Genomic DNA, 15,710 nt, shown 5'->3' with positions numbered 1-15,710 from the left:
ATGATATTCTTTAAATAGTCGAGGATGACGTCATTCATAGAAGCGTAGTGTGCTAGGTGCTCAAATCTGTCGTACGAGACGCTATAGATACGATGTTATTTGGCTGGCAAAAGAGCAACAACTGATTCAAACAGGCACACGGCACATTTATTTATAACTTTTCGTGTTCGTTTGAATCACTAAGCTGCTCCCTTTCGACGGCGCTACCGGGGATAGATTGACTGATGTATGAGAGTTTTCACGTTTTCGAGATCTGTTCATTTTTGCTTGTTTTTCAATAGTGTACTATTGAAATACAAAAACACTATAGCAATAAAACATAATTTCAGTTAATTCTGAATTGTTTAGTGATAACCAGACGGAAATCCGTTCATAAATAAGAAAGTTATTAGCGTTCAAAATAGTGACGCAAAAACGTGACATCGTTTGATTTTAGATTTTAGAATGACACCCTGCCCCAGATAGTGCAGTAAGACATTTTCAATGTCAAAAAAAACTAAGAACATGACAGTGCAGTAGAAATGAAATAAAATTGAATAAATAATTGAAAAAGCGAAATACATGTAAAATAAGTTAAAAAACGGACAAAATAAACGAAACATAGTTCCGATACTTAGCGATACCAAAAACATTGAAACAAATTGTAAATTCTTAAGAAGATGACAAAAACAATAGAATAGAAAAATTATTCAAAAATGATGAATAGAGAAAATGTGTCAAATAGAAAAATGTAGAAATGGAGATAACAGAAAAAGAGAAAATCCAGCGTAAGAAGGAAAAAGCAAAAAAAACATGAAATATATAAAACAGAACCAAATTAAATGACAGAAACAGTAGAAAAATGATTAAAACCAGAAGTTGTGGAACAAAATACGACCATTTATTGCCCACCTAGATCCAATTGTGCAACGTACTGAATCGTCGCATAGTTTTTTTAACCCTCTACAGCTCAAATTTTTGTTTTGATTGAAAAAGCTATAGTAGATTGTTTTTGTAATGAGACAATTGAAATTCATACCGCTAATTCACTCAAATTACGGATTTTGCATTTCCTCAAAAATATCAAACATCTTCATTTAACGAGTAACGATAGTTGTGCTAATAACTGTATTTTCCAATAAGTTCACAACAAAATTTCACTGCTGCGGTGGAATGCTACTAATTAACGACTTGTCAATATTTTTTTTATTTTCTGAAAAGAATCCTAAAATGTGAGATAATTTAATTAAATTATACTAGCATATCCAAAATAGTTTTTTTTCTCGTCTTCCTCAAATTTTTAACTTTTAGCGTCGAATTTATTTAACATCATAATTACAACAAGCTAACAGTGTATTTATATGATTAAGGGGAATATTGCGAAGAGATTTACGTAGTAGTGACAAAACAACATACAATCGTGTTATGAATATTCTACAACGAATTCCCCATAACCCACCAAAAGGTGAGGTTGGGCAGAAGAGGCATAACTTTCGCTGAACAATTTTCCAATACTTTTCGATTGAGCAGAATTGTGGTGAGTTGGGTGCACTGAAATCCTTATGTACGAAATCCACCTTATTGTCGCTGTACCATTGTAGTACCTCCCAGCAGTAGTGGCAACTTGCCAAATTTGACCAGAACATGAAAGGACCTTTGTGAGCCTGAAAGCGAAGACTACATATTAACTGTTATGTGTCCAACAAAAAAACACCTTTAACAGTCTGTTATTTATTATTGCGGGACCCTATGGCAATTAAAAAATGGATTTGGAATGGAGTGGCCACTCACGGCCCCAAGGGAACCTGCTCCGGAATGTCCGTTCCGGGGTCAAATCACCAAATGATTTCAAAACCACGAGATACAGGCTACTGATGCAATTTCAAAAATTTTGATACCCATATTGCTAGTATTCCATTGAAGTTCACAAATAGTATCCCAGTACTGGAAGCTGCTTCCGGAAATCCGGATTCCCGGGAACCGAATGAAGTAACCCGATTCATTTTTACCAAGTCCAAAAGCGGAATCCAAAACACCTAAAAGCATCAAAATCGGTTGGAAATTACCTTAGTTATTGGCATTTCAGTTTTGTGGGTACCCGGGTACACACCCCGAATAGAACGGTATTATACAACTACGATACTAGAAATCATAGCTGTTATTATGAAGAATTATTCAATGATTATTAACGTTAACATAAAACCATATTATATGCCAACGATACATAGAATCATAATGACAATACCATTTATCATTTTCTGAAATTCGACGATACACTGAAGGGGTCGTTAAGTATCATTACCATTCAAAAATACCTTTTTACTCAAATATTTTTTTCAAGCAACGATTCAAGGAATCGTTAGTTTATCGTCATGTTTTGTTTGAATAATGATTGACAGTACAATCAAATGGCATAAGAAAAGATAAATGAAATGGTTTGTTTTACATCGATTTTCGTAGATTAATTGTTCAGTGTATAATAAACTGTAAACTGTACGATAATCGAAATCGTCGCTTTCTGGTATCAACGATACAGCGTATGGTTAATCGAAAGAACTACGATTGATGTTATGGTATGCTACTAGCTTTGATAATATACGATATTATCCTAAAATGATTATATTATTGGGATATATTTCTTGTTTTTTAATTAATTATACAATTTCACTCTTATTTTCTTTTATTTTGATATTTCTGTTCATAACGAAAAAAGCTATTCTTCATAACATTTCATTTTGAATGAGATTAAAAAAATAGAAACTTCCAATTCCCGTGGTTCACTGGTTCTTATTATTTTTCTTTAGGTTGGATATCTTGCTAGCAATAAAGCGATTGACGGTTTTCGCGTCTGAATGCTTTCGTATAGTGGCCGCATTTTCGGGCCCAACCCGGATAGCGGTTCGCTCAGCAACCTTATCTGTGGGTAAAACAATAGTTTTATCATTTTCTTATCCAAGTATTTTAATTGAGATTAAAACTTACCACAAATAAATTCAACTACAGACGGATCTATCTTCTCCGTCGCCTTATAGATTGGAGATCCGTTATCATTTTTAGCGTTGATGAACCGATGGGATGGCTGCCCGGTCACGCTCATACCCTTCAACCTCTCAACCCCAATCAGTTGAATGCATAGCAATCCAACGAACATGCTGTCAGTTTGGCAACGACCGTTGATTTCTTCCAGCTGCTGTATCGTTATATTGAATTCAGGTGTCACCGTAAATCGAGCCTATAAAATATAAATTGTAATTTATTTCAAATTATATTTCTTGGGTGTTATTGCGAAAATATGTAAAAGAATTCATTAATTTGGTTTTCTCATAAAATGTTCTTACCATTGGTATTTTTTGTTTATCTTCGATGGCGAGCAGTTTTTTGGAGTATCGCAAAGCAAGATCGTCCGAAGCCAGCTTTTGTTGTTCCAACATATTGTTCCTTTTTCGGAGTTTTTTGAGTTTCTCGACGAGGCTACGATTTTCTGCTTCGGTTTTTTCAAACTTCGCTTTCCAATTAGGTTCCTGCTCAACAGTAGTTTCCGGATTCAATTCTAACAGGTAAACGGACGCCGACTGTTCTACTGGCCGTAATTTTTCTATATCTGATGAATGTTCCGGAAATGATGAATCGGAGTTTGATGGTTGTAGAGACCTGATCAACGACATGGCGGACACTACAGCCTTATCATCTCCTCCTGTTACATCAGCCGTTTGAAGCAACGATAATTTTACTGGGAACTGCGGATCGAATTGCGATTCCTCTGATGCTTTTTGAGTAGAAGTTAATGGCGTTGGTGAAGCTACCGGATCATCCTCGGAATCATCTTCCTGGTCCGTTCTATTATCCATTTGAAGGAACGTCGAATTTACTACAAGTTGAGATTTGGATTTCACTTCCATTGATGGCATTTGAGCAGAAGTCGACGGCTTCGACGATGCATTTGGATCATCCACGGGATCATCTTCTTGTCCCGTTCGAGAGAGCTGTGAATGCCGAAGATTTCCTGACAACTGAAAATCGGATTCTGCCTTTTTTGATGGTTTTAGAACGGAGGTCAGTAACGCTACCGGACCATCCTCGGAATTGTCTTCCTGATTCATTCCATTAGCTGTTTGAAGGAGCGGAGTATGTGACAGCTGCAAGACGGTGGATTCGCTGGTAATATCACACATTGCGGTTAATACAGTGCTTGTGTTATGCAAACTTAGGTTCATTGGTGACATCGGAGGAGTTTCCTCGAATAGCACATCAGAGTTTTCTTCATCCTTAGAATCCAAAGGATCTTGGGACTCAAAATCGGGCGTGTTCCCATCAACCGCATCTTCGACAGATACAAAGTTCAATCCGGCTGCATCCAGTTGGGAACCATCGAGAAGTTTTTGCAACTGTTTTTCAAAAAAAAATAAACGTGGTGTTAACTGTACATTGAAATAGGAAGTTCTTTGGTTCATACATTTAAATTGTGCCAAACTTCGCTTTCGTTTTTAAATAGCAAATCTAAATAGATTAACAAAAAATCAAAGACATTTTGCTCGATTCACTTTATTTTATTTATTGGCCCTTTTCAAAAAAAAGTGCTTCATTACTATTACTACCCACTGAGACGTCCAAAAAATTGTTTCAAAATCGTTCAACACGGGTCCAACGATGGACGTTCGTTGAACGGTTATTTGGACGTTGTCCAAATTGGTCCAACGAACGTCCTTCATTGGACGATTTTGAAACCAACCGTTCTTAGAGGGTACTATGCGTGTATATAAGGAGAGTGACGATAGTCCTGTCAAAAACAGCTGTCACTGGAGCCGGAATACTAACTAGAATCAGTCAGAATTCCTGTTCATTTTCCGGCTATACTTACTGGGTGATTGTAGTTAAGGAGAGCGTAAAGAAGATTATTTGTAAGTATCATTCCAAACGAGTCAAATTCACATTCATTTTGAGAGATCTTATGTTCGTTTGGAATAACACTGACCGATAATCAATTGTCTTCACTTTCATTACACATACTCTGAACTGTACTACAACGCAGTAACAGCTGCCGGAAATGAGCCGTATTTCTGACTGATTCTAGTTAGCTCCAATGACACAACCGATTCTAATCAGAATCGGTTGCCGCACGTGAGCCGGTCAGAATTCCGGCTGAGCTTTACTGGAGAAAGCTCTGCTGTTTATTTACGTTTAATAAAATTTTCCATTAGACCGGCAAGGGCGTATGCTTTTGCAGAAACGCATTGAAATCTGCATCACTTTTGTTATTATACAACTTATGATTAGATCTGAACATCAATAGTTGCACAGGGAACGGTTAGTAATAAATTTTTACCGATAGTAGGCTGATATCTAAACGTATGATTTACGCTGCTCTTTTGTACCAGAACATGAAAAACTTACCGTAGTTTGCAATTCCGCACGATTCAGCCGATTTGCTGAATCAATCAGTACAGTCGTATGACGCGTTTTGTATTTTTTTTCGAGCGAATCGCGATCTGCTGGAAAAGAAAACAACAGTTATTTTAATATATAATTATTTAGTTAGCACATGAAAAAAATTTACTTACGTGCATTTTGATCCAAAATTTTCGGAGATTTTCTACGTTTTCCCGCCATGTTCAGAGTTTTTTGGTAAAACAACCGACGAACTCAAGAAGCAAAAATTGAATGGCAGTTGACCGCTGCGTTTTCAAAAATCTTAGCTAGGTTTCAACTTGTCACTTACACTACTACATTTTTGGAGCTGTGTGAGTGTGTATTTTTATCCAGGCCTTTCCCAACCATTCACGTAATGCTACATATATGGTACGATGATACCAGATGTATTGGTATACGTAAGGTATCTCTGCCGCATCACACACATTAATAGCGGTTCAAAGGAGCATCACAAGTACCCTGTTAGAAAGCTACTATTAATAAATGACTCTGGGAACAATCCAAAGCGTATGGGGAATCGTTATATTATCGATGGTATCTTTTATATAAATTTCTAGGGTAACCGTAATGTGTTGAACATACCCATGCAATAGATAACGCTCGAGCCAGGGTTGCTACAATCAAAGATTTTTCTGTAATGTCACAGATTTATTAAATTGCACAAATTTTTGCATTGTTGGTTAACCCTTGTGAAGGCAAGCTAAAATCCTAACATTAAAGGGCAAGCCGGGCCTCTCAGGCCCGTCTAAATTCAAGCCCCTTTTTGCCGTTCTCATATAGAAAGGTTATGCAATCGGTCGAAATTTCGCCTTTTTAACCGAGACCCGCAAGGCCAAATCTCTTATACTATTCGACTCAGCTCGTCGAGATCGTAAAATGTCTGTATGTGTGTGTATGTGTGTATGTATGTATGTATGTATGATTTTTCTCAGAGGTGGTTGAACCGATTTGTACAAATTTAGTCTCAAATGAAAGGTAAAGCTTGCATATGGGTCGCTATTGATTTTTTTATTGATCCGACTTTCGGTTCTGGAGTTACGTGTTAAAGAGTACAATCACACAGCAAATTTCCATAGAAACTGATACCACCATGATGTCCAAACGATGCAATATATATTAAAATATGTGCAACATTACTTGGCTTTGCATGTCTAGATCATTAATGACCCACCGAAGGCACTTCGACCACATTGGCCAGCTATGGCGGTTCTTGATGCCCCGGGGGAACTCACCAAGTTCCTAAGATAATGTCATACCTATTTCTCAGCGAATTCTTTACCGATTTTTACAAGCTTGGTTTCAAATGAAAGGTACAGGATTACCATTGGCTGCTGTTGAATTTCTAATTGATCCGACTTCCGGTTCCGGAATTACAGGAAGGTGAGTACGAACATGCAGCAAATCCCGATTTCAGCGTATAAGGCGATGGATGTAAAAAGGTCAATTTTTTTCCAAAAGGTGAGTACTCGGAAGATCACGTCAACTGTCGATTGGTTCTGATCTCCATTTTGTTTGAACACGACCAATAAATGTTTCTGGGTTGCTATTAATTTCTTCTGATGCATAACCGGAGTACATATTCAGATTTTTCTTCTGCAGATCGGATTCATCGTCGGAAGCAATATCATTCACATCTTCTTCCTCGCTTTGCAAATCAGTTTCGGAATCGTCTGCTGTTGAATTTGCTCGAATTTCTTTCATTATTTCAGATTCTTTGAGACGATTGAAAACATGGGCATATAGTCTTATAGCCATTTCATTTGTTTGTTGCTTTTAGATCCTACAATTTGAATAATTACGACAACTATAACACAAAGAATAGACAACAAAAATAGACAATAACGACAGAGTTAGGTTATGTTGTATCCAAATAATTGTCAAGTAGACCACAGTGGATGAAATAAAAGTATTTACCCAAAAAATATAACACACGTCATTATCGTATGCTATTTTTACATTTCTTATATAAGAAATGTATATAATTCGCTCAAACTTTTAAGATTTTTTTCTTATAAGAAAAGGTAAAAAGATAAAATCAATCAAAACATGAAAAAAATTCCTACTAATATGAAGATGAACTCATCAAAATGTTTTTTTCAGATAAATATTAATGTATAAAACCTGTGGTATTCCTAGTAAATATTGCATGCACACCGGGCCTGCCAGGCCCGGCTTGCCTTTTTGTGCATGTAAAAAATTCAAACATAGCTGCGCTTCACTCCATAGATGAAAATTTCACAATTTTTTATTTTTGTTATAGATTTCAAAGCTACTTATCAAAATTTCCATGCCCAAGCTTATACTGCATACACATTTTGTTCTAACTAAAAAATTGTAACGTGCCGGGCCTCTGAGACCCGGTTGCCTTTTTGAGGGTTAAATTAACAAATTTTTGAAAATATTCCGAAATTAAATAAATATTTTTTTCAAATTCTCGACACAGATTTTCAGATGTTCTTTTCCAATTTTAGGCAGTAGCGATGGTGAAATGATTTTTATTTACTAAAATACAGATTTTTATTTGGCAACCCCGACACTAGCTCCAAGCATGTTTTTGCAAAATTTTATAGAATTTTATTGTTGTGAAAAGTAGAATTTACGAAAATGCGGAATTCCAGGATGAGTTATTTATATCACCAAGAAAAAAATCGTCGTGGTATTCGAAAAATTCGAAAGGTGAGATATAATTGTGACAATTCTATCCTCTTGTAACGTATTCCTTTATTATCATTTATTTTCTTTAGAAGCAAATAAAACAATCTATGGTTAACCTTCTAAAGGATACGGAGAATTTAGAAACACCAGTTACAAATAGATCGGAGCTTACTCCTAAATACGCGCCAGAACCAACTGTTGATTCTTCGCTTGATCCTGCGTCTAACAAAAAGGAACTAATAGGATATAATGTAGTCAACAAGGGGTTTTTGCAAGATGAATTCATGAACCACAGTTCCACTCATAAATTGGTAAGTTTCATATCAGTACATTGTTCACAGTGCTATTTATTATTAGCATCTTCTATATATTCATATTATGATTCCTAAATTATATAGTGACCTTAAAACGAATTGAATGATAGAAGTTATAATTGTTTTTGAAACGTTTCTCGCTACCATTGAAAGGGGTTTTTAAACAATTGGCAATAAAACATTGGTTATTGGTTTTCAAATATTTCTAGAGGATGTTGGATCTCTGCAATCCGGATTATTTGGGGAATCATTCTAATGTAATAACTATTGATCAGCATACCTCTACGTCCAACCAAGTCTCTAACAACGATGAAGGTGAAAAGTCCTGGAGCAATGAAAATGATCTTAAATTGGCAAACATTTGCTCTGATGCACGAGTGAGTTTCTTTAGTCTAATCGACGACGTCCAGCTGTATAATACTCTAGAAAATAAGAACTAATAATACCATTGTCTATCTATTTTAGTTACTCAATGAATTGGAGGAAAATTATGACTCAGAAAGTGATGATTGTTATTCGGAAATCGACGTTTTTTCTGAGGTAGATAACGATAGTGAAAACAATGGTGACAGTGATGAAGATAGGACTGATGAAAATATGGTAAACTAAATCGTCTTGTATTTAGGGATGGCAAATAAGCTTTATGAATATTTCCAGTTTGCTTCCATGGACGAATTATTACATCCATACCTAACTTTAACTAAGGTTGAAGTGATGTTCATGATAATGAATGTGTTTGTGCGCCATAACATATCAAACGCTGCGCTTTCGGACATCCTAAAACTAATAAATGTTATAGTAGGATATCCGTCACTCCCAGAAACATTCACCAAATTCAGCAGATTTTTTACAATGAAATCATATACTCGGCATTACACTTGTGATAAATGCGGGTTTTTCATGGGGGAAACAATATTAGAATGTTCTGTATGCAGTAGCAACCAAAGAACATTTTTTATTGCATTTGATTATATAACAATCCTGAAAGATATCATAAAAACAACTGGCATCATATTGTTACGTATCTGGCTGAAATGAAAGGAAAATCGCATGTAACAGACATTCTAAATGCGAGAGTCTGTAAAGAGAAATGCACAGCAAATTCAATCACATTGATCTTCAACACAGATGGTGTCAAAATCTTTAACTCAAACGTAAAGAAATCATTATGGCCTATAATTTTGTGCATTAATGAACTTCCGCCCAATTTAAGGTTTTTAAGAAAAAATGTGGTGATTGCTGGTTTATGGCTTAATGGTTCGGAACCAGATTTTGATACTTTTCTAAAACCCTTCTGTGTTGACTTGAATAAGGCCTTTACTAATGGTTTGTCTATTGGTAAAGATATCATCATTACTGTGCAAGTCATTGCGTGCTGCGTTGATACAAAGGCAAGATGTAAGATACAGAATATAAAACAATTCAACGGGTACAACGCCTGTGGCTTCTGTCATCATCCAGGCGATATAGTTAGAAAGCAAATAAGGTATGGTTTCAAACAAGAAATTCGTAGAAGAAATCAGCAAGAGACATTACACGCTATGGCTCTCAGCAGTTCTACAGGGAATCCTGTAATTGGGATAAAAGGAATTACACCTCTTATACGATTCCCGGGATTTGACGTCATACGAAATTGTCCGGTGGATTATATGCACTGTATTCTTCTTGGTGTGGAACGCCAACTTTGTCGTGTGTGGTTAGAAACACCGAGCAGTGCTAGCTACATTAAAAGCAAAACAGCGTATATCGATGAAATGTTGACATCAATAACGTACTTTACTGAAGCTTCAAGGAAAGCTAGAAAAATAAGCGACAGGGCGTCTTGGAAAGCTAACGAATGGCTCCAGTGGCTCATCCACTATAGCAGGGTTTGTCTAGAACAATACCTTCCTCAGGAATATTATGATCATTACTTAGTGTTAGTGTCAACTGTGATTAAATTGCTAGGCAGGGATATTACTACTGAAACATTTGCTCAGTGTGACAAAGATCTCGAGGAATTTGTCAAAAATTTTGAGAGATTGTACGGAATCCACGAAATGACGTACAATGTTCACCTTCTGACACATTTGGTAGATTGTGCCAGAGATTATGGCCCGTTATGGACATTTTCACTATTTGTCTTTGAGGACATGAACGGAATTCTTAAAAAATACATCAAAGGTCCCAACGAACCTTTAGTTCAAATAACAAATAGGTATATTTTGTCCCATGCTTCACACAGTGCTTCTACACGTTTAATTCAATCAAAAGCCTCAAATTATTGTCGAAAAGTTAAATCTAGTCAACACGTAGACACAGTGGTAAGGAACAAGTTATATATATTAGATGATACAATAATCAACAGATATAATTACAACAGAGAATTTAAAACCACGAGTAAATTTAAGATCAATGGATTTTTATTTTGTCCAGCTTATAAAGCTGTATCGAGCGCTAAGCATAAGAGAAATGCTCATAACGATTGCTACTTTTCTGCGCAGTATGATAATAGTACAATATTTGGCCAAATAGAGCAGATTTTAAAAGATGACGATAACAATACTTATTTTCTTTTTAAACCAGTTATCGAAGATAAAACGTTCAATAACTATATTCAAATAGCTGAGATTGAAAATCAGAACTATTTAATACAGGTCGATGAATCTATTCAAAAATATATTAAAATACAATTAGAACACAAATCTTATTTAAGTAAATTACACTATGCTCTTCTGGCCGACTGAATCAAATACATTGATAGAAAAATGACTACATTGTAAGGAAGTAATTTGGCGAATTCATATGTAAATAAATGATATATCTAATATTTTTAATCATTGTTATCTTTTAAATTATTACAATAGAAAACTATCTGTATCACATTTTTAAAACCATTAGTTTTTTAAATTCTAAAGTGAATTCTACTTAGTTATTCATAACATAGCATATTTATTACACATACTATAAATGAATTGTTTATTATATTGTTCTTAACTAGTTCTCATATAGTCGAATGCTAAAACAATTATAAGATGTATAATGATTATATCTTGTATAATGATTATATTCTGTACGATTCTAAAATGAATTTCAAAATATCATTCGCTTTCTATTCCGGTAATCATAACTTCAACTCGTATGATCTGCAAATCGTTATGTATGATAGTTTTATTAATATTTCACAATAGTTGTATGGTAAGCGAATCATACGATTTATGATTATTATTACTGGAATGGGAGATGTATAATATTCACTATACAGTCTACGATTTATTTCTATTCGGGACGTCGGCCTGTTACGGAGTAAAAAAATTCAGGTGCCCCTCCTGACTCCCCGCATTACCATATCAACAATATTATTAACCCAAAAGCTTGACTTAGTGAAGTTCTAAGACGTCACAAAGTTTCAATTTCCAGCTATGGAACATAGGAATTTCATTAATTGAAACTTAAAAAGGTTTACTGCGTCGGATACATAACGGTTAAGAAGACTGATATCTCTTTCCTTCCCCCATACAACCGAGAAGCGACAGAGGTTACAGCGCCTCTATTGGAAGAAGGTAGGAAGCTTAATGTAGAAATGTATAGAGTTCTATGCAAAAGATTTCACTCACACTACTTGGGGCTTTGTTTTCCTCCATCTGTCATATATAAAACTGTGAACCAATTTAAACATTTGAATTAGCTCTCCTAAAGTATATATAAAGGTGTTGCAATACTCTATGTCGCTGTAAAATTTATTCGAGAGACGTCCAATTCCGGTTGGTCACATTCCATCATGAAAATAATCCGACCAAAAGGCTATTTTCAATTTGTTTTCCTCCATCTATGACAGGTGGAGGAAAACAAACCGTTGAACACACTAATACAGATACAGATTGTAAAGTACTCTATATGTGTGTGTGCATCACTATGGGAAGTACTACTTTTACCCGCAAGTGGCGTTGCTGTTACTGTCTCCAGATTCTGCACAGATTTGCCAGTTTTCTTGATATGCAGTCTTCGCTGAAAGAAATGTAGTAAATTTATCCTGGAAAAGCTAAATTTTGAGTGCATATCTGCAATTTTTTGCCAGAACTTCAGTTTTCGGACGAATTAATTGGCGAAAACAAACTAGAATTTGCTAGGACACCACCACGTACTGTGGCCAGATACATCTTTTGTCCGGGAACCTGCGCAAACGAACATTCAGCAGCTGTGATGATATGAAAATCGTTGAATAAAAAGATCCATACCTGTTTTGGTTAGCACGACATGTCAATTTTTAGCCTAGATTATCGCCATAAACGGCCTTTTTATGTTGATTTTATATTTTCTATCTTCTGAACTACTAGGTGAATATCTATCATCAAGTTCAACAAATTCAACCAAACAATTTGATTGTTTGAATGGCTAATCAGTCAACCAAATCTGGAGCTATGCTAAAATGTTTAATCTTTAAAATATTTTTCAAGCGAGAAATCAAAAATTCGGAATTTTTGCTTTCCTACTAGGTAAACAATTTGAATTTTCATCTTGACAACATGAATTTAAAGAAAATCACTTCAGTCCTGCATGATTTTTTGTATTTTTGATAAGACCCAAAATATCAAAATGCCTGAAGGTTTTTTTAGAATTTGAACTTCAGCGTTTTGCGCAGTAAATATACACTCTTGTATACACAGTATGGAGCTCTAGCCGAGTGCGAGTGCTTAACAACGTTTGTTTGAATTTTTAAATAATTGTTTATCGATTTGTTTTTATCGAAATACTATTTTTTTGAATTATAGTTTATGATCAAAATCCGGGCCCTCTATATAAGATTGGAGAAGTAGGCGTCGACTAAGTAGGACGTCAAAATTCATCGATCGTGATTTTTCCTCCTATGAACATTTTATTATTGTCCAAAGTTTGGAGTAGGACTAGTGTTAAAAATATTATATTGACTTAGATTGTGTCTTGTTTGGTTCCGGATCCGAAAAATGAAGCTTGTAGTTACTGTATGTTTCAAATTTGCCAACGATTGAATGAAGGGAATATTGGCTGTGTATGTGTAGGCTATGTATAACTGCGGGCACGGGGGAAACATCCCGTCTCAGCAACCCCCCCCCCCCTTCCCTCTCGATGGCCCTGCATTCAGATATTCTCTCGTTATAACTTCTTTATAACAAGATTTAGAAACTTAAATCAAATGTATGTTTCTTTAATCTATGCAAGTTTACAGACGGTCAAACAAATTTTATTGCCTCTATATATTCAAGCGTCATTGGCAAATACTACATCATCTTGATACCCTGAGTGTATAGTACGAACGAAGTTATATAACAGTATTTTCAATTTATATTCCAAAGGCAATTTTCGCATTCGTGAACAGAATAAGGCAATATTTCACCTACTTCGACCAGCAATAAAAAAGCAAACACACGATGTAACATTGTTTGATCTCCAACTTTTCTCGACAAGACAGCATTGGATCTCATCTTTTCGCGGTATAATATGAGATGATATTTACGCGCCTAATGTAAAACTGCCAAATAACTAATGGTATTGCAAAAATTCACAAAAATGAGTAGATACAAATCCTTAGAATGAAAATACTGCTATAATGTTGGGAAATAAATTCTACAATGTAATATATTAATAGTTTTTCTTGAACTTAATTTATCACGAGGTTCGAAGCTGCGAAATTATCACGCTTCCATACTGCATTGTCAGCAAATTATCGCAATTTCTTGAAAGGTGAAAAGTTGGGTCCGTGCCTACTAAAGATGAAAAGGCTGTGCAATAAACTGCTTGTCGTAACAATGAGCGAATATTTTAACCTCTGTTAATCACCAATATGCGGTTCTCCGTTTATTTAATCTTATTGGATTTATTTCAAACAATGCTTTTCCTTGCTTTCACTTTCAAAGTTCATTACTAGAGACCCCAGATTTAACTGAATAATGTAAACTGTAGCGTATATGCATAATTCAGGATATGCCTAACAACTTTGCCAAAGGAAGTATGGTGCTAGTATGTTCCTGACAAAAGGTTAAAATTGTTCAAAATCCAATGGAACAAATTGAATGCAAAATCTCAGTTTTTACAACACTGTCAGTGTACCAATGGAAGTTAGATTTCATAACAGCCCCCTGTCAAGGACGACGTCTCTGTACAGACAGCATCACTGCCATGAAAATCAAAACATTAACTTTGAATCGAATGATTAAAAGCTGTAATTAGTTACTAAATGTTGTTTTTCTGAATAATACGGTGTTAAATCATCCCACAAGATGCAAAACGTCGTGTGGAATGCTTGAATATCGTGTATAGTGCTGAACATAATTCTTTGCTTGGGGCTTTATAGCTATAACGCCCCATATATGGTCAAGGCTCCGAAAATTGAAACCACAGGAAAAATCATTTTTTATCAAATTTTGCCTCAAACTGTTTGTTTTACATATGTATATAACCTCTAATATTAAAAAATATGAATGGGTGATTCCAGAAAAAAATTCATTTGTGTCATTTATGAAAGTTTTTTGATGCTACTTGCATGACCTGAAAGTGACTAAAAGACCGTAAGGAGATAAAAAGGTGAACAAAATCCACATATTCAACTTTTTGCTTGCAACCACATTTTTCTATCGTAGTCTAATTTAAATTTGATGATATTGCTTGAAAATTTTTGATGAATATGGATTATTGCTTATTTTCAGTTGTGAAGTAATGGAAACCAAATAAATTGTAACGTGACAGATCAAAAATTCAAAAAAGTTTTGTGGACCACACCAACAGCATGCATACAATGTCTAACCTGCATTTTTTCTTACTACTTTGAGTCCACTTTTTGAAACTGTATTGTGAAAACTTTGAAGTTTTATCAATTTTTAAGAAAAAACAGTTTGTCTTATGTAACGTGACAGATTTTTTTGCAGTAAAGCAATTCTATCAAGTTTGATTCAATTGCGTCAATATTGGTGACCATCTTTGATTCTGATGAAACCTTTTACGTTTCATGTATATGGGAGACTAAGTATTTTTCAATATTAAACAAACAATTTTTATTCAAGAGTAATATTTAAAAAGGGCGTATGAGATCTTGAATGCACTACTTTCAATATATATTTTTCGAAAATTGCCATTTAGCAAAACTATATGATAGCGAGTTCTAGGGAATTAATTGTTCTGTGTGAATATTTTTTGGTAATTTTTTTCAAAAAGAAAGCAAAGAAATGTTAAAAATACAAATATTTTGTTAAAAAACAAAAAAATACATTTACAGAAAAACAATGTTTTTTTGTTAACGAAAGCCTGTAAACTGATGAAACTAAAATTGCACTATTAGGAAGTTATTAGTAAGAAAACATTTTTAACTTCAAGTATTCTTCT

At 34.9% G+C, this 15,710-nt stretch overlaps 2 protein-coding genes across 2 annotated transcripts in view; both read right to left on the bottom strand.

Annotated features, from left to right (window-relative positions):
- LOC131694232 (serine/threonine-protein kinase BRSK2) overlaps window positions 1–15,710 on the bottom strand; it is a 73,220-nt gene that overhangs the window by 13,798 nt on the left and 43,712 nt on the right. The window lies entirely within an intron of this gene.
- Window positions 2,758–3,921, bottom strand: LOC131694233 (uncharacterized). The gene is made up of 2 exons (XM_058982758.1): window positions 3,318–3,921; window positions 2,758–3,211 (listed from the first exon to the last, which is right to left on the bottom strand). The coding sequence occupies exons 1-2, from the start codon at window positions 3,885–3,887 to the stop codon at window positions 2,951–2,953; spliced, it is 831 nt and encodes a 276-aa protein (XP_058838741.1). The 5' UTR covers window positions 3,888–3,921; the 3' UTR covers window positions 2,758–2,950.

Source organism: Topomyia yanbarensis, chromosome 3 (genome assembly GCF_030247195.1).
Source record: "Topomyia yanbarensis strain Yona2022 chromosome 3, ASM3024719v1, whole genome shotgun sequence".
NCBI lineage: Eukaryota > Metazoa > Arthropoda > Insecta > Diptera > Culicidae > Topomyia > Topomyia yanbarensis.
The sequence above is the reverse complement of the archived record's forward strand: the minus strand, read 5'-3'. Positions and strand labels throughout refer to the sequence as shown.